Consider the following 27394-nt stretch of genomic DNA (forward strand, 5'->3'; position numbering starts at 1 on the left):
TGCTTCATGTTTAGTCATTTCTTTCTTCTGTTCATAGCACTGGAGGTTGACCCCAACAAAGACATTGTTTGTCAGCTGTGCGGCGCCTGGTTTGAAACCCGGAAAGGCTTATCCAGCCACGCTCGAGCCCACCTGCGGCACTTTGGGGTGGAGTACTCAGAATCCAAGGGGTCTCCCATCAGCCTCCTGAACCAGCTCATCGACACGGATGACTTTAAGCACAAAGCCAGTGCATTGCAGCTCGACAACCACACAGAGCCACGGAGCCTCGCCACCACTACGCTCTCCTCCTCAAAGCCATCCTTGCTGACACTCTCCTCCTCTTCCTCTTCATCACTCCTCTACAAGGTGACCACGACCGGGAGTGGATCAACATCCAAAGCTACCTCTTCCTCTGCCTCATCTATACTTGGCCCACCTGCCAAGCGTCTCAAGTCCTCTTCCATGCAGGTCTTCCGCCTCAGTAGTGGGGAACTCATGGCCCTTCCACACAGTGAGTGTTGTAGTATCCATGAAATTAGACGATTTATACAGGCATAATGCTTTCTCTGTTTAACGCAGGGTCAAACATTCTCATCCCTAAGGTGAACCTCCAAAGGAGATAGGCTGTGAATTCTGTGGGGAATATTTTGAGAATCGCAAAGGGCTGTCTAGCCACGCTCGCTCTCACCTGCGTCAGATGGGCATTACCGAGTGGTCCGTCAACGGCTCTCCGATCGACACCCTGAGGGAGATCATCACGAGACGGGGCCTGCCTTGCGCCCTCCCGCTAAAACCTCTCAAAACCCCACCGCCATCTTCTCCAGGACCGCCCCGTTCCCCCCTTTCAGTGTCCTCTTCTCCTTCAGCTACTCTCCTCAGTCGTCTGCCCTTCGCCTTCGCCCGCCCCTCCAGTCCTCAGCCCGCCGTGTCCAAGTCGAGCTCGGCTCCACCGACGCCTTCTAGCGGTCTGATTCTCAAGCTGAAGCCTGAGCCGGTGCAGGTAGAGGTCACCACGCCTGGAGCTGTGGGGAGATCTGGAGGGTTTTCAGCTGAGTCTCTCAACTCTAGCTGGAGGAGCTCTGACAGTGCGTTTCCTCTCAACTTAGGTAATTCTAATCCTGTTTTGTCTTCAGTGCTTATTTAACAATTGTAAAGGAATAATTTATAGATAAGGGAAATCACTTTCAAACCTACTGGCATGTCTAGTTTGTATTCATTAATCATTTATTATTGTTTGCTTCACCGACTGAATTAACCTCAGTTTAGTCAGGAGCATTTTTTAAGACAATCAGCAGCTACTTGGTGCAAGTCAAGCAACATCTCTGTAAATAACAGCATAAAATCACAAACTGTTATTTCTGATTTTAGTTCTTTGTACAAATTATTAAAAAAACAAACATTTTAAAAGTAGGTAAATTATTATTAACTTTTGGCCTAAGGCATGCAGGCTGTTTTCCCCCTTTTTGAGAATATGTGGTAAGTTTTACAGAGCATAGACTGTATATAAAAGATGGTCTTAACTACTGTACAAGTTACTTAGCAATGTCCTTTTTGAAGCCTCAACCTCAGCATCTTTGTGTGATGGCACTGGGTGCTCATGGGCTAACCACTTTTCAGTCAAAAATGATAGCAAACCTTGATTTACAGTGGACCCTCGTTTATCGCAGGAGTTACGTTCTAAAAATAACCCGCGATAATTGAAATCCGCAAAGTAGCCAACTTTATTTTTTACAATTATTATAGATGTTTTAAGGCTGTAAAACCCCTCACTACACACTTTATACACTTTTCTCAGACAGGCATGAACATTTTCACACTTTTCTCTCTTGTTTAAACTCTCAAAGTTCAAACCTTCGTAGAAAAATAAATCCAGTATTATAGGATGAAACCAAAGATCAAACCCTGTTTTCAGGTCCAGAACACGGGAACAGAGCAGCTGCCAGTGAATTCAACATTAATGAATCAATGGTACGGAAGTAAGAGGAAGCAAGAATGAGTTGAGTAAAGTTTGACTTATCTGATGGTTTGGTTTCGCTTAATGCACCTTATAATCCGGTGCGCCTTATGGTCCGAAAAATAGGGTAACTTCTACCTTCCTTTAGCATGTCCAGAAGTCCAACTTTTTGTGCGATGGTTAGCATCTCCCTCTGCCTTTTGGGTGCTACCACAGGTGTCTGTAACAGTGCAAAATGTTTCGTCAACATTGTTGTGTTTGTTGGGGAGAAAACTTACAAACATACAGTGCAGCACGTCAGAGTCACACTGCTAGCGATTGAAGATTTATGTAAATTTGACAAGCTGAACGCATTCGGTACTGTGCAGGAGACACGGCATGGAGGAGATTGATTGACAGTGGTCTACAGCTGATCAGGACGCAGAACACAATGCACTGTAAAAAAAAAAAAGCATGCAAAGTTGCATAAAGTAAATCCGCGAAACAGCGAGGCCGCGAAAAGTGAACCGCGTTATAGCGAGGGACCACTGTATTGTCCTTTTACACGATGGTTACAAAATTAACACCATGTTTTATTCACTAAAACGGCACTACTAGTCAATTTTGCCCATAAACGCATCAGGAAAGTGTTTGCTGACGTCATAGTTCGAGTGAGCCATGGGTCATGCCCATAGGCTTCCATATAACCTGATGTCCCCCTACTGGTCATTAGAAAAATTACAAGTTTAAGACACCTGGCAGTTACTTCCACCTTTACAGTCTGTCGTACAGATTAGAGTAGGATAGGTCTTCTCGTGTATCTCATGTAATGCTAAACAAACAATGCATGTAAATGTAGTGTATTCCTGGTAAAAATAACTGTATTCGGTAGTCGTGTGTGATCCACTGTATGTGATAATAGAGTGCACATTTTCACCTGGTATCTCTTTAGCCATGGCCCATGAGGTGGAGCCTACGAGGGATATCCGCTGCGAGTTCTGCGGGGAATATTTTGAGAATCGCAAAGGCCTTTCTAGCCACGCCCGCTCCCACCTGCGACAGATGGGCATCACAGAGTGGTCCGTCAATGGTTCGCCCATCGACACCCTGAGGGAGGTTATGCACAAGAGAGGGGTGGGTGGCTCCTCGCAGTCAGACCAAGGAGTGAAGAAAGAGTTGAGCCAAGGAGCAAACAGTCCCTCGTGGGAGAGCACAGGGGGCGCCAGCGGCTCCGAGGGTTTGGGCGCTTCGGGTTACCAGTCCTCCAAATTCCGTAAATCTCCTCTCAGCTTGCTGCAGTCAGGGTCAAGGCTCCATAAGCAGGGTGTGGGGTCTGTGGGCCCATCTGCTACCCCATCTGCAGGGAAGTTTTTCAGGATGTCCCCACTGGGGAAAAGGCCTCTGTCTGAGGAGGCCCAGTCAGCGGAGACTGCGCACTCATCTCCACATCAGCTTAAGACTTTCTCATCCCTTCCACATGATTTCTCCTTCAAAAGAAAACCTTCCCCAGACAAGCATGCACACCAGGGTAAGATGCCGTCTTTTTTCCACTTGCCCTGAACTTCATCTGATACCGATCATTATCCGCTAAGAAAAGGTCTTCTCTTTACTCCTTCCCTGTATTTTTCAGATCCCAGTTGTGAGCTGTGCGGCTTCTTCTTTGAGAACCGTAAGGCTTTAGCCAGCCACGCGCGAGCCCACCTGAGGCAGTTTGGCGTGACCGAGTGGTGTGTAAATGGATCACCTATCGAGACGCTTAGCGCTTGGATGCGCAGCAGGCCGCAAAAGGTGTTGGAGATGCACCGCAGCTACATGCAGGGTAACCGCACCGCCCTCAAGAAGGTGAGGAGTGGCAGTCAGTCTTTGGTAACGCATTTCAGCCGAATAACTCAGATCAGTGCAGCAAGCCGAGCCGCTTGGTCTTATTTTAGGCCTGTGATACTTCAAAGCCCGTTGTGACTGCTGTGAACATTTGATTTTAAAACAAAAAAACTGGAAGTTGTAAGCGGAGGAGCCCGCGCCTCAGACAAAAGTGTCACAGCTATGCAGCGAGAGATCATAACCCACTGTGCTACTTTCCTGACACACTCACTTTCCTCTCAGTGTCTTTGAATAGGCGTCATGCTCGGAGATCTAACGAGCCCCAGCTGGTGGCACGACAGACATTTTGTGTCACGGAAAGCCTCAGACGTGTTGTCTCGCAGCTTTGAGCCTTACTGTAGATCCTGTGTCTTTTACACCAAGCAAAAATCACTGTGGGGACAGATGCCAGAACAACTCAGCTATTGACTTGATAGTTGCCATAGTAACCAGGGTGCCTGGCAGCTTATGTTTCATCTTCAGATAAATTATGGCATGCTGTTGATAGAAGAAAATGTATGTTTTTTTCCCCTTTTTTTCCCTCCCCGCCTGAATTAGTTTCTGGTGCATTTGCGTCACTGTCACACCTTTTCCCTGAGTGGTGATGTGACACACATACAAAATGGATTACCTTTTAAATGTCCTTGTAATCATATTATTTTTTCATACAGACGTAGTCAAACCAACCTCGCTGTAGGATTTGATTGGCCTAAGTAATGACTGATGTCATGGTTAAAAAGGGTGTAATAATATAAATACCATTAATATTATTAATGAGCTAATAAACCCGGGCAGCTATTTGACCTTTTCAGTGGAAAGGACGTGTCGCTTTTATTTCTTATTGCTTAATATGTTTGACATAAAGAGCAGTTCATTTTAACGTGACATCTTTGTGTTGGGGGGAGATTTTATCCACCGATAAAAATCCACAGGGAAAAACACCCCATTAATGTTAGCTTGAAGCTAATAGTGACTAGTAAAAACACATCTTTATATACTACATTCAGTTTACAGTCATAAATGGGTTCAATGCTTTAACAACACAAAGAATACAAAAAATTAAAAAGCTAAAGGAAAATAGATGCAGTGATATATTGAAACGTGCAAACATTCATAAGGCAAAATCAGAATTTGTACAATTCTAACAAGCATCAGTGTAAATATTTAAGTAATATTTAGGCAGCTTTCTTGTCAAGTAGTCCTCAGGAATAGTTCTCCAGGACATTCAAAGCTCTTCTTTGGATGTTTCTGCCTTTCCTTCTGTTCTCTGTCAAAATGATCCCACACTCCTTCAGTAAAGCAAGCAAGCAGTTCAAGCAAGCCTCCACTACTTCTTCCATACATATTAACGTTAATTTGAACAAAAAAATATTCATCACTCTTATCAAACTGGTTTTTGTTCAGATTCTTGTGTAATTTGGCATAACATCAGCTTTCTTCCCTGTTTCCCTTCCTTAAGAATGGCTTCTTGACAGTCACCCTTCCACCGAGACCATTTCTGATGAGGCGTCAGTGAACAGTAGATGGATCAATTAAAAGTCTAGATGCATCTCTCAAGTCGTGTGTCATGCCTTTGCTGGATTTTTCTGTTTCTTAAGGACACGACTTTGAGATACTGTTCATCTGCTCTACTTTAAAAAACATGACTCATTGCACACCAGGACAAGACCACTTTACAAAATTGCAAGAAGGTCTGGCTCCTTAGAAACAAAACATAAAGAAATGAGTGGTGGCTCAAGACACACATCACTGTAGGTAGACATTAAATGCATGAACCACAGCGCTCAGACTTTCCTTAAAGCCTTAAAGTGGAGTAAATATGGCTATTTGTAAGCAGGTATAGACTTCATATTGGAAAGGTATGGCCTGTGTCTTATTTGTCTGTTTCATCTTTTGTTCCGTCTCTCAGTTCGTGATCATTGCTGCTGGCTGTAATGGGGGTCACCGCCCCCGATGCTTCTGTTAACACTAGCTCCAGAAATTCAGTATTTGTCTGGTTCTACACTTTACTGGTATGATATGTTGGAATGATTCTAACCAGTATCACAGGAAAAAAAAACCCAAAACGGTAATGGTGTCATCAACCCAGTGAGTCTGGACTGCCTTGGATGAAGAAATACTGCATTAGCACACGTTTTGAACGCCCACATTCGGACAACTTTTGTGATGATAGCTGTTTTTTATAGACATGTAGACCAACACTTTCTGACCAGTCAGTAAGGTCAATATAACTTATATAAGTAAGTTTGCTGATCCAGGCACTATTTGGGATAACTGATCTAATTGGAGCTGTTTTGGCAAAACGTTTTGCCACTAGTCAGTAATGCCCTTTGGGCGATAAAGAGGCCTTTCTAACACTTTCTGTAGCGAGCTAAACCTGTCTGTCCTTGATTGAGAGATCAGTCACTCGTCCTTGGAGATCTTTTCGGCTCGGTTGCGTACACAGCATGACAGGTTTCCAATGATTTAAGTCAGGGGACCATAAGAGCCCCATCAAAGCCTTCAGTGTTTCTTCGAGTACATCATCGTGGATTTTAAGGTCTGCTTAGGCCAACTGTGCTGTTGCAGAAGTCGCCTCTTTAGTTTCGGTGTCTCAGCTGTGTGACATTTAAAGCTGGAGATTTGTTGATATTTGGGGGAATGATTCTTAGATTTTCTTCGTAGTATATGTGCCGTTTTCTTAGGCAAATGTTGGGTAGACTACTCTTCTAAAAGAGGAAGTTTGACGTCATTAAAATGTGTTTTCTGAGTTTGTATTTATTTACCAAGACTTTGTATCCGTACACTATAGCAAACAGTGTGTATTCCTTGAGACTAGATGACACAAGTGAGGGGTGGATCTGCCCATATCCAGCTTTATTGTCTGTTTTACTGTAAATGGGAGCATACTTTGCAACAAGAACAGTGAGGTATATGAATCAGAACCTGAAACTAGCAATTTCGGCAGTAAACTCATTAGAAAAGCGTTTAATGAGCTTATAGATCAAGGGTCATTTTCTCAATAGACTTTTATACATTCTGACTTACAATCATTATGCAGCCGCACATTCCTCCAGCGCCTATTTAAAATGCAGGTTTAAGGCACTTTCCCATTTGCTTGACTTTTCAGACCCAGAGGCCGTGTCTCTTCAGTATATTTAACTAAAAGCCAGTTAGCTAGTTAGTTTCATTGGCGTCATGCGCCACAGCATATCTTGGCTAGTATCTGCCACACAAACACAAAATCGGAGCACATACTTAGCACATGTGTTTCTAATCACATTATTATTTTTTTAATTATAATGTAATTATATTCACCTATAAATATTTAAAGGTAAGTGCAATGGAATACGTTTTTTTTAGCCAGGTTTTTACAGGAAACAAAAAAATAAGTATACTGAAAGTAAATTTAGGTACTGCGTAAATAGTTTTAGGTAGTACATGAGTAATTTAAAGTATTGTATAACTTTAGGTATTTTATAGGAAAGAAGACAAATTGTTCTGTAAGCAGTTTTAATAACTGCAGAATGTCTTGGTAGGTTTGCAGAAAAACACAGTATTTCCCCGTCTCGCATCAAATGCTGTACTTTTCAACATCCGGGTGATATTATGGAGAGTCTTGGCGTTGCTTTACTTCCAGTTATTTTACAGGAAAAGAGACACTCCTTTTCTTTAAAAGCCAGTTTTAACAGTGGCTTAATTCACCCATAATAGGACCCTCACCCTGAAACACACAGCTTATGTACGATGTAAGTTTGGGAAATATTGTTTGCATTTCTCCAAAATTGCAGTAAAATTATACACTTAAAATTTCTACTGCAGTACTTAAATGTACTTACATTACATCACAATTTGTTTTCTTTTCTGTAAAATACTTTAAGTTATGCTATGCTTAAAATTACTCATGCACTACCTATAATTGCATACGTAGTACTTAAATGTACTTACTAGTATAATTATTTAATTTCTTCCTGTAAAAACCTGACTTGTTACCACCTTTTTCTGGCCTTCCTACCTTTAAGGAATTTGTAGGTAAATATTGTTACATTGTACTTTCAAATAAAATACACTGAAATTGTCACGAGCTGTGTTATAAAGTGTTAACTTTTTTGTTGGTCTCCAAAACAACAATGGCTAGGTTTGTGGTTTTCACTGATGGTTGAAACTCCCATCAGTGAGTTTTGAATGTTGTCCATATCTGCAGTTATCCACGTTATTAGAGTGAGTCTGATGCTCAGCTCAGCTCAGCTATAGATCCCAATTACTTGTGCCACATGTGACAGCACTGCAACTGATGCATAGGTGCCAATAGAAGTGCAAATTAGGTCCATTTATGTCTGCAGATCTTTGGGCTTCCTTATTATTCAGATTTTTTCATCCATTTGCTTTGTAAAGCTCATTGGAGGGTCTGTTAATTTCTGAGTGCTTGTATTTTAATCAGACTTCTAATTAGTGCTTCATAGATGACAGGTGTGAGAGAAAGGTCAGCAGGAACAGCTGGATATATAGTCTGTAATGTGGTAATTTTAAAATAAGTAGAGAGAATCTTTTCTGTTACAGCTGCCTAATTCATTAACACAACTAGATTGGTTGTAGTTAGATGCACTGTCCAGACTGTAATTATTGTAATTATGTGGACAATTACACATTTTTTGCATAAGAACTGAAAGAACTGTGTGGGAGATAAAACCCTTTTAACATGTAGTGCTCAGATTTTAGGGGTTCAAACATTCTGTGAAAAAGTCTTGAGCCACCGCCTCATTTCTATGTATCTTGCTTCCAAGGAGTCCAGTAGTTCTCCAGGCTTTCTGAAGGTCTTTGAACTTGTCTTTGTTGACCAGCTCGAGGGATGAACCAGTGTTGTGTCTACACATAACGGACATCTTAGCAAAGAACCAACTACCTGTTGCAAAAAACAAAATTTGCCCCATTATTTAACTGAATCTATTAAAAATGTCAAAGATGTATAATCAAACTGAGAGACATAAAATTGTATTTTTGCACCAAGAAGGTGAACCCCCTAAATAATTAGGCTAAAACTGTGTGTTCTTAAATTCATTAAACTGGACAACTGGAGGACAAATGTAGTGGGCCTTAAAAAAACAACCTATAGCTGAAGCTGAAGTCCTTAAGAAATCTGACACTGAGAGGTGGATCAGCCAGTGGTCCTGGGAATCTTGTTAGAATTGATGTAATGATAAATGCAGAACTTGTGAGATTATGAAGAGACAAAGTCAGTATTAATCTAAATGTCACCACATACCTCTCAGACACAGGTGACCATCTTTTAACTAACTTTGTGTTGATTAACAGCTGCTGAGAATAATTTGTGTCCAGGTACTTATGAACCCCACCAATATGGGTGCTGTGTACTTGAAAGGGGCTAATTACAGCACAGTTCTCCTTATAGCAATATAAACTTAATCTACAGAAAAAAGATACACAGATGATGATGATATAAACCCACTTAAATTAAAGAAAGTGAAGATAAAACAACAAAAATTATAGTAGTTTAAATACTGTCTCTGCACTAAATAGGAGGCTAATGCTACTTCCTGGCTAGCTTAAATTAGCAAGTCAGTCCCAACACCGGGCCAGGAAATTGTTAGCAGATATCTTCCCCAAAATGACTTCAAAAAAAGTCACATAACATTTTAATTAGTAAGTAATGAGCTTTAGAGGAACTGGTGGTAGATTTTGTTACCTTTGGATAGAGCCAGCCTAGCTAACCGTTTTTCGACTTTTTTGCTTAAAACTAAGCTAACTCTAGCTTCCAAGTTACATATTTACTCTGTAGATATGCCTTATTGGTATATAGGAAGAAATTCAAAGTCTTATTTGGGTTTTTATTTACTTTTGTTAATGTGCCAGTGTTTCCGTTTACATGGTAACCAAGTATACCAGGACTCGCCAGTCTTTTTGTAATTTACTGCTGATAGGATCACTCATTTTTTCCATGTTCCAGAAGAGCAGCTCACCGCTCACTGCGGATTCTGATCATATCCTCCCCATCTCATCGCAGAAGGCTTCCTCTTCCTCCTCCTCCTCTCAGTGGTCTTCTTCTTTGGCTGTCAGCCTGGTGCGTCCACTGAGCCATGAGGTCAGCCAGGGCTCTTCCAAGACTGCAGAGGAAGAAACTGGTACCAACTTCCAGGGTGCTCCCATCAGGGCTGGTCGCAGCAGTCCCAGTCTCTCGCGGCTCGGCAGCGGCCACCCGCTTCAAGCACAGGTGGCGCGCAGTGAGCTCAATGTCCGCCTGCCTAGAGGTACGTGAGGATAGAGCATATGTCTTGGCTCTCAGTGACATAGGTGCATACATATACAATGTATTATATATTCTCAAAAAATCAGTTGTTAATACTGGCATTAACAAGCCCTTGACAGGCGAAATTACCCTAATTTTTCCCTTTTTTCAGTCAGTGTTTAACCATTTTACATTATATTGTTAAGGAAATACAACAATGTTATACATCTTTTAGGTTTAGGCAGAAAACTGAACCTCTTTTGACTTTAAATGACTGAATTGCCTCTAAGCTATACTGACATTGAAGCGTTTTGGTGCAGCTCTACTTTGCACCAACCTCGTTTGTTACCTCCTCCTCTTGCTCAGGTTTTGAGCGTCGGCCATTGAAGCACCCATCTTGCCCGGACGGAACAGAGAGGGATAGTGGCCCTCCTAAGCCCCCGCGCACAGGCACCGTCCCCGCCCTGGTGCCCAAACCACCCTCCTACCCGCTTGTCAAAGTGGTGGGCAAGTTCTACACCCTGAAGTGCCGGTATGTGAAACTTGTGTCTTGGGATATAGCTTTCCAGGACCCAGGAGAAACTGTCCAGGGCTCTTAGCATTAGAAATTTGGAGACTGTAGCATTAATAGGACTGTCTGCCTATGTTTTAAATAGTCTGTTAATCCCCCAAGCAGCAATCCCTGTTCCCACGCCCTGCCGAGCAGTACTCCACTTTTAGTTGCTAATGCACTATATTGAGAAGAGTGAACCATTTGGGATTTTCAGGGAACATGAATGAGCGCTTAAGTTCTGATATAGCTGCAGCACAAGTGGCAGAATGAGAAACCCCTGAGAGACAGAGAATCTGGCTTAACGGCATCAGATTGTGTTTTATCTCTTTGTGTTAGAGCATAAGTAGTTGCAGTCGTTTTACTGGCTATCGGTAACACCGTAAGTGATAATTTCCAGCCTAAAAAGTGTTTTTGTTCATCAGATTCTGTGAGGTAGAGTTCCACGGTCCGCTGTCGGTGCAAGAGGACTGGATCAGACACCTCCAGCAGCACATTCTCAAGATGAACTACAACAAGCCCGCTGCTGCCAAAGCAACAGCCACCGAACCACCTGCCCTAGCTGACGATCCAGCGCCGGTCCAGGCCTCTGTCCCAGCCTCCACCTCTACCTCCAGAACCACCTCTACCGCACCGGCTCTCACTTCCACCTCAAACAGCAACACGACTCCCAAGAGCCGCTCCCCCTCGCCCGCGGCCGAGTGCGCTCCTGCCATCACTGCCACAGAGATAGTTCAAGTCTCAGAGGAGCAGCCAACCCTAACTCCAACTCCTATTCCTCTCCCCACCCAGACAGCGTAAGCTCACATCCATCACCTGTACTCATTTTATTTCTTCCAGTTTCTACTTGTTCACCCGTTTCTGTCCTTTGGCCTTCACAAAGTGGTGTTTAGGAGGAGCATTCTCCCTCCCAAAGAGCCCTCTGAGCCCCAAGCACCTTTTGAAGCAGCTTTCTAGACTGTTACTAAGTCCCGTTGCCATGAGAACGAAGCTCCACTGGCTTATCTGCACACCAGGGATGGGTGATTACGGGAAATGTCCAAGGTTATAAGGAGAGATGGACTAATGTTTGTGTTTGCCTTGTTTATATTGAATGTTCAGATGTGGATCGTTACTGTACCTCTCTCATTCACTGGGCGATTTAGGGTTTAATATAGCCCTTTATTAAACTTTAACACCTTGTCTACTACAACTTCCCCTCCAATCTTCTACTTATGAACAGCGCATTAAAAGACCTGTGAGATTTTGACCATTTCTACCAGCACGTTGGTAGCTTTGACTTAGTCTCTTATCCAAAGGTCCTGACTGAGATTAAGCGACAGTTCTAATCATGCTAGTCTTGCGGTTTAGACTTTAAACATGTGATAACACTTAGTGTTAATAAAGGCACTTTTAATGTGGACACGCAGCACTTAATGATACAATTTGAATAGGTTAATATGAAATAGGGATGCACCGATATGTGGGCCTAACACTGATATTGGTTGATATTGGCCTCGTTGAACGATATCTGCTGGCAAATAAGATGGGATTTACAGGTATCGGTGGGTGACATTTACCTGTTGTGATTAAAGGGACACAGCATGGGAAAACCAGACTAAAGTCACTAAATTTTTAAAATAAAAATTTCAAACTGTGCCTGATTTTTGAAATATTGTGGTTTGAATTGACCACAGGTAAAAGATGGGAAACATTGCCAGCATCACGTAGGAGGCAAATTTTTCTGGTTGACTGGCTCAGCTGTGGGGTTTTTCCCCCAAGTGCATTTTATTTTCAGTTTATCCATCAGAAAATGTTCAATAAACTAAATTTTTAGGCATAGTTTGAATAAATATTCCGGATAGTAAAGTTAAGGTAACAAATATTGGAAATATTGAAAAGTCAATTAATATATATTTCTTTGTTCTCCTAGAACGGGGGTCTGCAACCTTTACTGACCTATTGTGCAGATATCACGATATCCGCTAATAAATACAAAATTTAAACTTGAGCCCACTGATATCAGCCAGTTGAGCCTTCTATTTCCTGATAGATTTATAATATATCTAATATATCTATATTGGCCTTTATAACAACCAATAAATGAAAATGAAACTAAAGATGAGATGGGAAAAACACCCTTCATGTTATGAATGTTATGAGTGTTGCACAGTTTGGCCACCAGAGGGCACTCTGCAACTTCACTGTTGGCTACAATGTATAGAACTCCACAAAAACAACAACCAGCTGATGCGATGAGTCGGGCAGGGCAAAGAAATAATTGCACATAACAAATGTTAGACAAATCTGCTTATGTTTCGTGCATCTGAAAGCACAAAAATTCGAGTTTTTAAAGCACCGAATATTAGTACCGGTGTTGGTCTTAGAAATCCTATATTGTTCAGGCGCCAAATTTAAAAAATTAGTCATAGGAAATGAGCAAAAGAGCCACAGGTGTGCGACCCCTGTCCAAGAACAACAAAAACATACAAAATTAGATAAAATGCTACCTGTAAGGTCCCGGAGTCAGTGCATCCCTAATGCGGACTGACAAAGACGCATTCCGACTGACTGAAGGAACAAAAAGTGGAAGCACACCCCAAAAAGGGAAACTCTTTACTCTATGAAGTAATACTCTCCCCAAAATATATGTTTCACTTGAATGTAGCTTAAAGCACCTGTCAAAACCTTATACGCACACATTCATACTCAAATCAAACACAGGCCCGTAATACAAATCCAGTAACAGTTTTATCTTCCACGATGTTACAACTCCACAGCCTGCTGTTTTCAACAGATAGGGCTGCAGTTGCTTTTTAATCTTGGGGACGTGAGGCCACAGTGTTCAAGGTTACACATCTCCATTCACAGTGTTGCCATTTTCTACCTGCCTTTTTCAATGTAACCCAAATTATTTATTTATTATGTTGCTTCTGAATGTGGTAAGCTAGGTCATTTAAAAGCTAGAGTATAACTTAGGAATGTTTTTGAAATAGGCCGGCGGTGCGCTTTTATGCCAGCGCGTTCGTTTGTATGTCGGTGTACATACAGAGCAAATGTGCATTCGTTTCCCCATTTTAAAAGAGAAAGAGAGAGAGACAGACGTAAACGCGCTCGATACAAAGACACCTCATTAAGGTCAAAACGAACTAAATGTGGGAGCCTGTCTGGACTTACATGCATCCATCGTCTTGTTAGGATGTGCCAAAGAGCCTGTTTACTTCCCTGTCTTGCCTCTGTAAAAGCTGTTTACATTGGACCTGATGGTGGAGGAAACTCTGCACAGCTACCGGGTTCCCCCAGGGCCCCCCACGCAGAACAATGGACCGAACCAACGGTGGATCTGCATCCACCGTACGTGCCGTTCGCTCCCCCAGTTTTAAAGACTCGGGCTGCTGAAGCGGCTTCTCGTTTCCGTGGGGGTTAGATTTTTCCAATTAAACGTGAACACAAGCCAAACTTGATTACAAAGCAGGGCTCTGGAGACCCGTCAGCCCTCAGTCCAAATGCAGAAACGCAGTCGACCTCGGCCTCCTGAGGATCGGAGGTCTATAGTCTCTCTCATATCAACCTTGAACCGAAGCGGTAACTCAAAGGGTCCATGTAGGCGGGCAACCTTTTAGAGTTTGTTCCAGTGTTGCCCATGTTTGAAACATGACTGTTTGATCCAAACGATACCCTTAACCCTTTTATGGAGTATAGATGCATACTATATACAGTAACTACATGTACTTAAGAAACTGTTGATGCTAGTAGAGCCGTCGGCAGTTCTATTAGCGAGGTAGTTTAAAAATTAAGTGATCTTAATTCCTCTATTGTGATTTGATTTCAACATTTGATGCTATGTATTTTTTATTGCTCTGTGCATTTCTGTATTTGCAGTCCTGCAAGGTGAATCTTAGAGTATTTTTTATTTTATCTGTTAGTCTCTCCAAGCTGAAACTTTTGGTGCTGGCGAGTGCGTTGTAGGTCGGGAGCTGGTTGAGTGACTGAACGCGAGGAAGACCTTTTAATATGATTGTCACGTCCTGGTATCAAAAGGACTCTAATAAGCGGGCCTTAAAGGGGACCACTTTGCAAGGTGAGATATAATTCTTCCTGTCTGCATTCACAGAGTAATAGACACTGTTGCCTCCTGCAGGTTTGTGGCTGCACTGCTGTGTGAGGTGTGAATTGGAGACCGGTGCATTATTAGTTCCCTTTTAAGATCACCCGATTAAGCCTCAGCTGGTGTAACTGGCTGTTTTGTGTGTGCGCGTGTGTGTGAGTGCGCGTGCGTGTGTGTGAGTGTTAATTAAAAAAAGATAGATGACGATGTTAACTGAGAAGAAAAAGATGCAGTCGAGAAAAGAACTGTACTGTACACAAAGGGTTAAGTTTTAAGTAAATCAACTCCAGAACAAACAATAAATGTGATTTCAGTTTCAGACACCGAATCTTTGTCTTTATTGTTACGTTGTTGCGTCACACGGCGATGATTTTTGACGGCTGTGTCCAAAGCTTTTGGTTAATTGTTTTATCAAACCGCTAGGGGGAGCTAGAATACAAGCTCCAGTTTGCATTCATTTGAAGCAGGTTTGGCATGCACCCCAGCTGTAGGTGGCAGGAGGGAATATTAGTTAGCAGTGTTTCAATGATCTCTGTCTAAATCACAGAGCGTAAATAATAAAACAGCAAAGTTACTTGAGAACGGTGATCAGGATCAAAACGCCACGGCTTCAGCAGGCGTCGATACACAGCCTTCAATTTTCATTCTTACCCCTGGAAAAGAACTAAAACTAAACACTGAGCTGCTCTGGGGGTTTTTGATCATGGCAGCTTACAGAAAGGAAATCGAGTAAAGTGAAAAGGGGAAGCGGACACATTTGTGCATGCTCTAATTTCTCCATCATACATGGGACCGATGTTAATAAAAAGAAAAAAGCTATAACACAATATAGTGAAAACTATCCACTTCTTCAGATTAATGTCAACAGATGACATACAATGTGTGTTATTCTTCAAAAAAAAATAAACAAAATAAACCAAAATGCAAAAGCAGCGTGTGCAAAAGCTCCTGATCCAGCTGCCTGAAGAATCAGCTTTAGCAGCGAGATCTTGAAGTACTTGTTTTCTGTATGACTTTACGAGTCTCTCACATCACGGTGAAGGAATTTTCTTTACGGGTTTGCAGGAATTCATTTATTGATAGCTCTCTTAAGATCCAACTCAGGTCGACTTTGACTTGACCATTGCAGCACTAAGCTTCTTTTCTTTTTCAGCCACTTTGTTGTAGATTTGCTGCTGTGCTCAGGATCAGTTTCCTGTTCCATGACCTTGTTTCAGTCCAGTTTTAGCTGTTATTTGACTCCAGATTACTTTGGTATACGGAGGAGTTCATGCTGGACTCGTTGACTGCAAGATGCCCAGGTCCTGTGGGTGCAAAACAAACCCAAATCGTCACCCCTTCACTACCTTTGTGTTTGTTCAGATGCTGCTTTGCCAACCTAAACCATGTTCTTTTTAGGAAGAAGAGTCTTTCTCCTGGTATCCCTTCCAGACAAGCCATACTTATTCAGTGCTTTTCTCTTCTTTTTACTCTCATGAACTTTTAACATGCTAACTAAGGCCCGTAGAGTCTGAGATGTAGGTCTTGGGTTATTTGCAGATTCTCTAGGCATTGCATGGTATGACCTCGGGGTGAATTCACAGTGGATGTGCTTTTCAGGGAAGATTGGAAAGTGTCCCGAATCTTTTCCACTTGTGAATAATCTTCCTTACTATCGAATAATGGACTTGAAATTATTTGGAAATGGGCTCAGAACCCTTCCTAGACTGACGAGCAGCTACGATTGCTTTTCTAAGGTCGCTGCCGAAGTGATTAATTGATCAACTCCTAATGATCAATTGATCAAGTGCATCTGACCGGCAGCGCTGACCTCTGACTGCTACTTGCTCTTAATTCCCGTGGAAGCAGTAAAGGTGCATTTAGTTTGTCACACACTGCTTCTGCATTATGGCTTTGATTTTGTTCAATAAATGATGACACAGTGTAATATGTCGTGTTGTTGTTCACCCGAGGTTGCACCTAACTCATTTTAGAACCTGCTAAGGACCAGATTGTTTTTATGTCCTGATACTTACAATCTTAGAACTGATAGAGGTGGCACTCTGACTGTGTGCTGTGTGAAAAAGTTTACCTGCACTCAGCTTCACAGTTCCCGTAGCTCTGCGGAGCACTTAATAGCACTTTAGCATCTTTTATCCAGTAGCAACAAAAACAATGTAGCAACGAGCTGTTGAACAAAGCAGAGCACTCAGCAGCTAAAGGAGAGTGAATATTGGGCTTTTATTTCCCAAGTGATAAACATGCCTCTCAATGAACGCCAAGCATCCGTCTCCCAAATACATAGCCACATCAGAGAGCTTTGCAGATCGGGTTTTCCATGTACATGGTGAGTTGATCTAGCAGTCTAAATACATCCCTGTTTATGCTTGTTTATTTTTGACATACCAGCTAACATTTATTTCTTTCACTCTTTTTTTTATAAACCCTGTTTTGGGTCTTCACCAGTGTGAGAGAAACAGTTTATGCTTTCAGCTACACCAAACTCTGATGCTGACTCAGTCAGTCTGTGGTTTGATGCTGAAGAAGTAGCAGTAAATAGAGCAATTTTACAGATAATGGCTTCCTGCTGCAGGTAAAACAAGACAATGAGAACAGTGAGAGTGACTCAAAAGAGATGCTAAAAATCTATACTGGAGTTGATGGGAAGTAGAGAACTGAGTAATATTTCTTCCTGTGTTTGTCAGTAGAAGCAATGCTTTTCAAATACAAGTAAAAATGCAATCCAATCTTAAGACAAAACTGTTGTTACTTACTGGTAAAGTGCAGAAAAAGCCTAACAAGGCTAGCCCGTGTGCCCTCCTCAAATTCTGAAACCTTCATGGGCAAAAATGTCCACAAAATCTGCCATAAAATCCTCATGCAGCAATATTTTTTGTTGCTAGCTGTCAATTTATTTTGTCACTCAAGTTCATTTAGAGAAAAGGGTCACTGTTCATGAATACAGTTACTCTGAGTTTGTTTATTCTGTGATGAAACGTTTCTATCTTGATGGAAATGATCTCCTCCAGGATGACCGCGTCTCCATTCAGAGGGTCACTGCATTTTTTGAGGAGTATGAAAATGATATGAATCATCTGGTCTCTACCCCGGTGAAGCCTGCGGGAGAGTTTTGTCACCCCCTGTTCAACACCCCCTTAAAAAAAAAAAACTGCAAATCCTTCACAGGATACTTTTTCAGATGCCTGGATCATTAGGAGAGTGCTGTGTATTTATACTCCTACAACATGTGCTCAACAGCTAGCTGCTGATTTATTCTGCTGTTGCTTGAAATATTGGGTCCTGTGTTTGTTAAAATCCCTGTAAAGAGATCCATTGTGTGCTGATCAAGTCAGAAAGTGGAAAAATATAACATGTCTGAGATCATTCTGGGGTACTCATCATTAATTAACATCATTGATTTCACTTGAAGACATGAATGTGGCTAACAAACATCGATCCAGGAAGCACAGAACATTTAGTCCGTGTCTGTCCTGCAGGGTCATTTGTCTCCTCCCTGAGCTTATTGGCAAACATTCGTAGCCCCTACGCCCTCCTCGGGTGTTTTTGTACATTTATTTTAATTTGGTGATCATTTTGGCTGTACTACAGCTGGTGGCATGAAGGTTTGAGGGAATCTTTTTAGCAAAATGTTTGAAATCCAGTGTCTTTTACTCTTACATGTTATCCATACTGTGTTGATGCATTTTGCACCCTTTCGACACCTTTGTGGACAAAAATGTACACATGTAAATCTGTCACAAAATCCTCATACAAGAATATTTTTTTCTGCTTTTTTTTTTCTTCCATAAATCACTTAATCAACTCGAGCCCTTATCAAAATGATCAAACATTATATCATTTTCACAATTTTAACTCCGTAAATGCCAGTATCTCTCCAGGTACTGCTTCCTGTCACAGTCCAAAGACATACAGTTAGTGGGGATAGGTTAATTTCCCTTAGGTGTGAATGTGAGTGCGAATGGTTGTCTGTGTCTGGGATAGGCTGCAGCCCCTACACGACCCTGAAAAGGATAAGCGGAGGAGAGTGGGTGGGATGGATGGACAAATGCCATTTTAAACACATTAATTATTCATTACTTGTTAAAAAAAAAACAACCCCAAACGAATTATTTTCCATATAATAAAAAGCACCAGGAGGAAGCATTGGTGGTGATTAGAGTCTTGGAATCAAAGATTAGCAACAAAACTGATTTGATTGCATTATTTTGTGCAGTATCTGATACTCTCGACACCTTCATGGCCAAAAACGCCCTTCACTTCCAATGAAACTACTTTTTTTTTTTTTTTTTTTTTAAATCTTTGCCTTTGCCGTATAAAACTTTACTCTGCAAGTCAGTATTTCATTTTGAAGAAAACTAGTGATATTTGACATTTCTACTGTTTTCCACCAGATTAAACCTTGTTCCCATTGTAGGCCAATGCATGAAATGCTTGTAGTTTTTGTATTTTTCTGTGTGTGTGTGTGTGTGAGTGTGTGTGTGTGTGAGAGAGAGTGTGAATCTGTAAACATTTTGATAGTTGAAAAAGTCATCTTGCAGGGATGAGTTTGAAGAGGTGCTTCTGCCTCTGCTGTCCTCAAAAACAAACATTCAAAAAATACAGAGATTATTTAGCATATTCTCACTCCAGAGGATGAGCCACAGTGCACCCATGTTGTTCCCTCCATCTGCAGCGAAGCAGATTATTTAAAACATATATTAACCTTTATAGCCTACCGTATAGTGTCTGTAATTGGTTAATTTTTTTTATTTTATTTTATTTATTTTTGTTAGAAAAAGAAGCCCAGATGTCCTAATTTTATTCTGGAACTTGAAAGCAGCTTAAATTTGTGGCTCTGTGCGAAGCAGGTCTCAAAACCTCACGCGGGCATGTGACGTGATCTGTGCGTATCAGGCTGTTCGTCCACACGTATAGAAGGTTTTATGAGCGAGCGAGCGAGAAGTTAGAGAAGTGACGTAGTTTTAGACATTTGTGTGCACAGAAAGGTAAAATGATCGGACTCGTGAGTTGAACTTATAATAAATTTTGCGTAAACGGTGAGTATTTATTCAGGTTTGGATGTACGCATTTGTAAAATAGTTTTAAGTGTGCTCAGATTGTTTTGTATTTGTGTGTCATTGAATCACTCTTTCATGCATTGGCCTACAATGGGAACAAGGTTTAATCTGGTGGAAAATAGTAGAAATGTCACATATCACTAGTTTTCTTCAAAATGAAATACTGACTTTACAAAATACATAGTTTTATACTGCAAAGGCAGAGAGATTTAAAAAGGTGGTTTCATTGGAAGTGAAAGGGGCGGATGGATGGACTGACGACGAATATGTCAGAGATGCAAATGTTTGATAAATGCTCAAAAGACTTTCAAAAGACACTAGAGTCCTCCTCAAACCTTTTCCATTAGCACTTAACTCCTCGTCAAATGCTCAACAGACTTAAACTAATACCAGTGAAGAAGGAAATATGAACACTGCTGAATTTCCTTCTTCACTGGTATTAGTTTAAGAAGGAAATTCAGCAGTGTTCATATATGTCCAAGACTCTAATCACCACCAATGCTCCCTCCCTGTACTGTTTATTATATGGAAAAGAATTTGTTTTTTGCAGGGTTTTTTTTTTAAAACAAATAATTAATAATTCAATGTTTAAACTGGCATTTAAAGAGGTAAAATTGTAAAAATGAAATAATTTTGATAATTTTGATAAGGGTTCAAGTTGATTAAGTGTTTTATGAAAAAAGCAGAAAAAATATTCTTGTATGAGGATTTTATGACAGATTTTATGCGTGTACATTTTTGTCTACAAAGGGTGCAAAATGCATCAACACAGTATGGATAACATGTAAGAGTAAAAGACACTGGATTTCAAACATTTTGCTAAAAAGATTCCCTCAAACCTTCATGCCACCAGCTGTAGTACAGCCAAAATGATCACCAAATTAAAATAAATGTACAAAACACCCGAGGAGGGCGTGGGGCTACGAATGTTTGCCAATAAGCTCAGGGAGGAGACAAATGACCCTGCAGGACAGACACGGACTAAATGTTCTGTGCTTCCTGGATCGATGTTTGTTAGCCACATTCATGTCTTCAAGTGAAATCAATGATGTTAATTAATGATGAGTACCCCAGAATGATCTCAGACATGTTATATTTTTCCACTTTCTGACTTGATCAGCACACAATGGATCTCTTTACAGGGATTTTAACAAACACAGGACCCAATATTTCAAGCAACAGCAGAATAAATCAGCAGCTAGCTGTTGAGCACATGTTGTAGGAGTATAAATACACAGCACTCTCCTAATGATCCAGGCATCTGAAAAAGTATCCTGTGAAGGATTTGCAGTTTTTTTTTTTTAGGGGAGTGTTGAACGGGTTGTGTATAGATGGGTGACAAAACTCTCCCGCAGGCTTCACCGGGGTAGAGACCAGATGATTCACATCATTTTCATACTCCTCAAAAAATGCAGTGACCCTCTGAATGGAGACGCGGTCATCCTGGAGGAGATCATTTCCATCAAGATAGAAACGTTTCATCACAGAATAAACAAACTCAGAGTAACTGTATTCATGAACAGTGACCCTTTTCTCTCAGTGAAGAGGATAAATGAACTTGAGTGACAGACGTTAATGAACCGTTTTGTTCCCGGACACCCAGGACATCTTTTCCTGGATCCACGTCTTCAAGCAAAAGCAATTATTCTGATCAGTGATGAGGCTGATGGGTTTGCTCTCCCTTGCATTACATGAAGGGATAAGCAGTAAACTCAAATCTCTTTTATTATTTATTTATTGTTTTAAACTTATGTGACACCAGTGCACCGCATCTATACACACACACTTTGTCAAAGCAGGTTTGTATAGATTTTACAGCGTGGGCAGATGATTCCGGTGACTGAAAATATCCTGGGACCAGAAGTGCTTTTTTCCCTCTCTGCTTTATTTGGAAAAGCTGCTCCCACATCCATCCAAGAGCACCAAACTGTCCTGTGACGTTCCTGTGAACATCTGTGTGTGCATCACATTGTTTTTATTCTCTCCAGTGATGGGAAATTCACTGTGGGATGAGACGACTCAAAGAGGCCACACAAGAGTTCACAAGGGTTCGAGACCTGAACAAGATACAGCAGGTTGCTGTTGCAAACTGTTGACGGTAATATGATAGAGTTTTAATAACGAAATGCAAAGGCACGGTCTTAAATATGGAAAACTTAAATCTCTGGAGACACTAAAATCACCTCAAATCCAGCATTCTTAGCATCTAGTACCAGTTAAAGGCCCCTGTCCTCCAAAAGACACCAGACAGTATTTATAAGCTAGCCGTGCTGTTTGTATATCACTGCCAGGTTACTGATGAATGTATGTGTTTCTCACCTTTCTGCGGTTTGGATTCAGGAACTGCCAAACTGGTCCCAGCCCCTTTGGACTCCTTTTATGGTCTGCTTCCTGGAGGATTTTGCCAAGTATGTTGGGAAGAAGGGGGAGTGTTGCCTGATGTTTGGAGAATGTTTTGATTTTAAGCAGTGTGAGAGCAGGGTCATTCTCCATATAATAAATATACTCGCCCACTGTTAAATTACAGTTGGCTTTTGAATTTTTGATTAAAGGGCGCTATAAATACATCTGCAGTTAACTGCTGTTTCCTGGAAGGCCAGGAAAAATTAATAGCTTTGCTATATTGTTGAATTCTACCTATCTAACTGATGGAAGTAATTACTCTGATTAAGTTGTGATTACTGGTTATGATTACTTTTCGTGTTCCCAGATTTTTTTTTCCTCTGTTCAGCTTCTCTCTCTTAATCAGCACAATTAAGTAATTTCTAGCGGTTGATCTCAGTGCTAGTCTACAGCAGCTGATGACTGCTTTCACATCAATACAGTAACTGCTGACCCTGCAAGCTGCTCAGCAACCCACCTCCATCACCATCAGTTCAGACTGTGGTGAAGAATAACCAAATATTGACTTTCAAGGTTGTTAGCATTGTTTTTTTTGGCTTATATGCTGTTTCCATGAATGCTTGAACATTTCAAAGAATCACTGATCCTATTTCACATTTTCCTAGCACAAAAACAAAATGAGAAATGGCTCACGGTTCTTGCCCAGCGCTGTATGTTTTCATAAAAAGTTTTCACAGCCTGACGTTTGCATCAGCTTTTCCTAGAGCTGTCCAGAGTAAATTCCATCAGAGAAAAGAAAGGATCAAGTCCTTTAAGAACAAATATTGGTAACAGTTTTATTTATGTTTGAATAAAAAAAAAAGAGGCTCAATTGACAGTAATTACGTGTTGGGTTGGATCTACAAAGAGAAATATTTCACCATGACTGGTGCAGATGCAAATGTTACTCTCTGACTGCCGGCCAGTACACAAACACCTTGCGCACATGAGACGCTGCGGTCTGAATCCAAATAAAAAACAAGACTGCCATGTAAGAAAAGTTACACAACACCAAATAAACTCTGGCGCTTTGTCACTGAGGCACAGATGGTAATTGTTACAGATGACTTTTCTATATTGTAAATAACTCCCTTTGGATTCAGTCCGTTAAGAGCACACGTCATAATTTCAACCGTGATGTGTCAAAAAAGGAATGTGAAAATCCGTTTCTGTTAAAAAAGCATTTATCTTTGGGTATCTGACTGTACTGTAAACATTTAGAAACAGCACCAAGCTAACGCATAAACAACCTGATCCCTGAGCAGCAGCGCAAATCTTTTTTGGAGCGAAATCTCTGCGGCCTTAATTCAGCGAGGTCATCGCAGTTGACTGCGGTCATTTTGTTATGGAAAAAAAACGAAAGAAAGAAACTCGAACCAAAACAGGGGTTCAGATGAAAGCAGGAGAGGTCCTTGAAGTTTTTATCAGAAGATGCTCTGTTGGTAAAACCAAAGTGATGATCTTTTGATGAACTCCAGCTTTGTGCCCTTGGCAAGAGTCGCCACATTTAACAAGTCGCTGCAGCTGTTCTAATTCCTTTATCACACATCAGACAGGAAACAGGGATTATCATTCTTTTTACTTTGGATGTCCAAAGTCAGTATTAGATATCTGACTTCTAAAAACCTAAAAATCAAGCAAATTTCTTTATGATTGGATCATGGACCTGAATGTACAGGAAATTAGGAGTTTGGATTTTGAGAAAGAAAACCATCACCCCTTTGAGAGTGCAAAAAGCCCTTTAGTGCTGCAGCGCTTAATAATCCATTAAACCTGTGCTATATGCAGACAGTGGAGCCTTTCTGAAAGGGAAAAATACTTTACACGTGCTGCAGAATATAGGAAAATGAAAGTGGACATGTGAGTGGGGCTTTCAAGCTTTCAAGTATTGCATGAACTTTAAAAATAAATGCGAGATTTATGCTGAGAAGCTGACGCTATGAGGCCCACCAGTGAAGAGGCTCTTTTAATTTTAGCACCTAAGTTATTGGTAGATGGAAGAAACTGATGCAGCTGTTGTGAGCAGTGGTTCAGTGTGACTTGGAGGAAGATAAACAGTCATCGCACTCATCTTCCTGCTTAGAAAGAGTTTATCTGTGGACATACAGTGCAAACAAGTACAGCTATTACCTTGAAGAGGTCAGACGGGAAAAGCTCTTAAAACAGACAGTTTGCATGGAAACCAGCACTCAGAGCTCATCAGAGTTCTGTAAGCAAAATCATTATTACCAAAGGAAATAGCAGTTCCAGTGTGACTTGGAAATGACGAAGGAAACGCAGTAATTAAGAAGAAAGGAATGAAAATTCTGTTAAAATAGGAAATCTGGGAAAGGAAAGATATTCCAAACTCTAACAATACAAAGGGATGTAAACAAAGGAAGAGAAAGAAGAAATGCATCGGCACTTAGATTGAGTCACACAAAAAAATTAGCAATTTGTTTTCACTGGGGAAAAAGAAGGGTTGCGTTCAAGAATGCTCTGAATAAATCTCATTGCATAACTGTGTATAAAGCAGGGAAAGCCTACGTCATGACAACAAAGGAGAGGAGCTACGAGTCACTGAGAATGCGCTGTTTATGAAAATGCCAACTAAACAGCACTGAAAATGATGTTGGCATCGTAAAACAGGAAAAACAAAGATTGGTTTCCACTTTGAATGGTCTGCTGTGAGGGACAGTTTTAGCTTTGATTTTTCATGTTTTTAATTAGTTTGTTATTTAGCACCAAAGAGGTCAACAGAGAGGATGCAGAAGTAGAAACTGTCTGCATATTTTACACAGGGACTTTGATTATGAGCCGTAATGTTGTAATCATGCAAAGCAGCCTGGAATGCCGCATTATGTCATATCAATGATTAGAATATATTTTACTACACACACGCAGCACTTGATGGCTTAATTCAAGACTTAAAACTCTTTATTTAAGTACTTTTTGAAATGTCAGTGATGAGACTGAGTTAATCAGAACCAGAACCATGACTGGCTGTGCAGTTCACTGGTACAATGGATTGCATTATTATCCAAACTTTCAGCCCTGGCATTGTAACTTCTGACCAGAGATGGGCACTGTAATGTGATTACTTTTTCAAGTAGCAAGTAAAGTAAGGGATTACTATTACAAAAAAGTAATTAGATTACTGTTACTTTCCCGTAAGCACACTGTGTTACTGCGTTACTAAACCGTGATTTTGTTTGTGAGAGTGTCATGACAATGACGTACGAGCGTGCGATGTCCGTGGTAGCAACAGACGTGTGCAGATCAACAATGGATAATATGGAGTGCAGGAGAGAGTACGACCATGCAGCGTCTAAAGTGTGGAAGTACTGACATTACTTTGAGTTTGATTCTGTACAAAGTGACAAAAACATGAGCGTCTGCTGTTCACTCTGTGTGGGAAGAAAACTTTTTTCTACAGCGAAAAATTAAACTTCAAATCTGAGCAAGCACCGAGCACGGCGCCACGGGAATGTGAAATTCACAGAGAAATCCCCGGATCCCTCCACTGACATGACCGCTGCTCCACCGGGCAAACCTCCGCCTGCCCCACTCCTGCTAAACAGGTAAAAATAGATTTAAGAGCCACAGGACTTAATGCTGCTGACTCTTTGATTTTATTTATGTTTTGCCGTGTTTTACTTGCATCTATTTGAAAAGTCAGTGTAAACACAAAATATTATTTTATTTTATATGCTGGAATACGCAGAAAATAGGTTTAAATGTTAAACACATTTCTTCAAGTCAAAGACAGTTGCACATAATTTAACTTTTGCTTAATGCAATGTGAATAAAATTAAAACATTTAAACTCATAAAACTAATTTTTAAAAGAGACTTTTCCATTTAAAACCATTTTATATGATGGATTATGCAGAAAAACATAGAATTGGTGTGTTGCTTTATTACGTGTTCAGGTTGTGTATCATTTTTTAAAATAGTAACTAAGTAATAAAGTAACTAATTACTTTTGAAAATAAGTAATCAGTAAAGTAACGGGATTACTTTCTTGGAGAAGTGATCAGTAATTAGTAAGTAATTACTATCTTCAAGTAACTTGACCAACACTGCTGATAAAGTGACAGCTAAAATCCTGTTTACTCAGAGTCCAAAACCACAGCTGCACAATGCTGACAAATGCATTTGTTTGCCTGACTTCACACACATATGAACCTGAATGACAGCCAATCTTAACGCATAGGCCTTAATGTAATGTTGCACCACCCTTTGCACCCATGACAGCTTAAACCTTACTGAAAAGTCTTTCCATAAGGTTCACGGGTGTGTTTATGGAAATTTTTGACCATTAGTGAAGTCGGACACTGATGCGGAACAAGAAGGCCTGGCTCACAGTCTCTGCTCACCTCCAAAGGTGTCCTGTCAGGTTGAGGTCAGGAGGTCAAATACTTACACACCAAACTTGCTTCACAGACCTCGCTTTGTGCACTGGTGTGCAGTCATGTTGTGACAGGAAGGGGCCGTTCCCAAACTGCTCCCACAAAGCTGGGAGCATGAAATTGTCCAAAATATCCCGGTGTGCTGGAACATGAAGAGTTTCTTTCACTGGCACTAAGGCGTCGAACACAAATACCAAAGCAAGAGGAGCTCAACCTTAAACATAGCAGCAGTCATATTAATCAGTTAAACAGTGATGGGGAGTGTTTCTCTGCAGAATAATTACTTTTACTTCTACACTTTCCAATAATACAGTTTTATGTGTACTGAGGTGTTTTCACAGTGTTTTATTCCCTCTTTCCTAAAGAAATTTTTTGAAAAATTTTTCCACTACCTTTAATCATCAGCTAACAGTAAGTAATATTTGGTAATAGTGCAGATATTGTTTTAATTATAGAAGTAATAATATTTTAGAATTCTTCAGGCTGGACGTTTGTATAGAGCGGACAGGCAACACAAACGGTATGCTTTAATAGATCCAGTGTAAACGGTGGAGGAAGATGCCTGCTCGCCTTTCTGTGAATGTCATCCCACACCACTGCTAAGTGGTTAAGAAAACAGACACCTGACTGCATTCTGTGATATTGGTAATGATGTGAATATTGACTCACAAGCATGATTTACTGGGAATGTCAGCCAAAAAGAGAGAAGGCCATCAATAACGTGAACCCATAAATATAAAACAACAGGTCGAAGCTTTTCATTTTTCCATGTGAGGTCACTTTATGTTTGTTCTTCTCAACATAATCCAGTTTTATCCTCATCACTTTTAAATCCTTTATTTGAAAAAATAATTTAAAGTCCAAAAACACAATTACAACATGATTAAAACTGGATAAAGAATAATTTTCTGGGTCAAATCAGGTCGAGAC

General features: G+C 40.8%; 1 protein-coding gene across 4 annotated transcripts in view; it reads left to right on the forward strand.

Moving 5' to 3' along the window:
- The window catches only part of si:ch211-194b1.1 (protein Wiz), a 33462-nt gene extending 18506 nt beyond the window's left edge, over nucleotides 1-14956 (forward strand). For 2 of the 4 annotated variants that reach the window (XM_039610984.1, XM_039610985.1), the window contains exons 11-18: nucleotides 38-493; nucleotides 585-1088; nucleotides 2868-3443; nucleotides 3546-3757; nucleotides 9720-10020; nucleotides 10365-10530; nucleotides 10974-11345; nucleotides 11432-14956. In XM_039610984.1, the coding sequence (XP_039466918.1) occupies nucleotides 38-493; nucleotides 585-1088; nucleotides 2868-3443; nucleotides 3546-3757; nucleotides 9720-10020; nucleotides 10365-10530; nucleotides 10974-11345; nucleotides 11432-11441 (2597 nt within the window). In that variant the 3' untranslated portion in view covers nucleotides 11442-14956. Of the gene's footprint in view, nucleotides 1-37; nucleotides 494-584; nucleotides 1089-2867; nucleotides 3444-3545; nucleotides 3758-9719; nucleotides 10021-10318; nucleotides 10531-10973; nucleotides 11346-11431 lie in introns of those variants that run through there. The other 2 variants (XM_039610986.1, XM_039610987.1) reach the window with 2 other exon arrangements.
- The last annotated feature ends 12438 nt before the right edge of the window (nucleotides 14957-27394 follow it).

The sequence above is a fragment of the Oreochromis aureus genome, linkage group 4, assembly GCF_013358895.1.
Source record: "Oreochromis aureus strain Israel breed Guangdong linkage group 4, ZZ_aureus, whole genome shotgun sequence".
Taxonomy (NCBI): domain Eukaryota; kingdom Metazoa; phylum Chordata; class Actinopteri; order Cichliformes; family Cichlidae; genus Oreochromis; species Oreochromis aureus.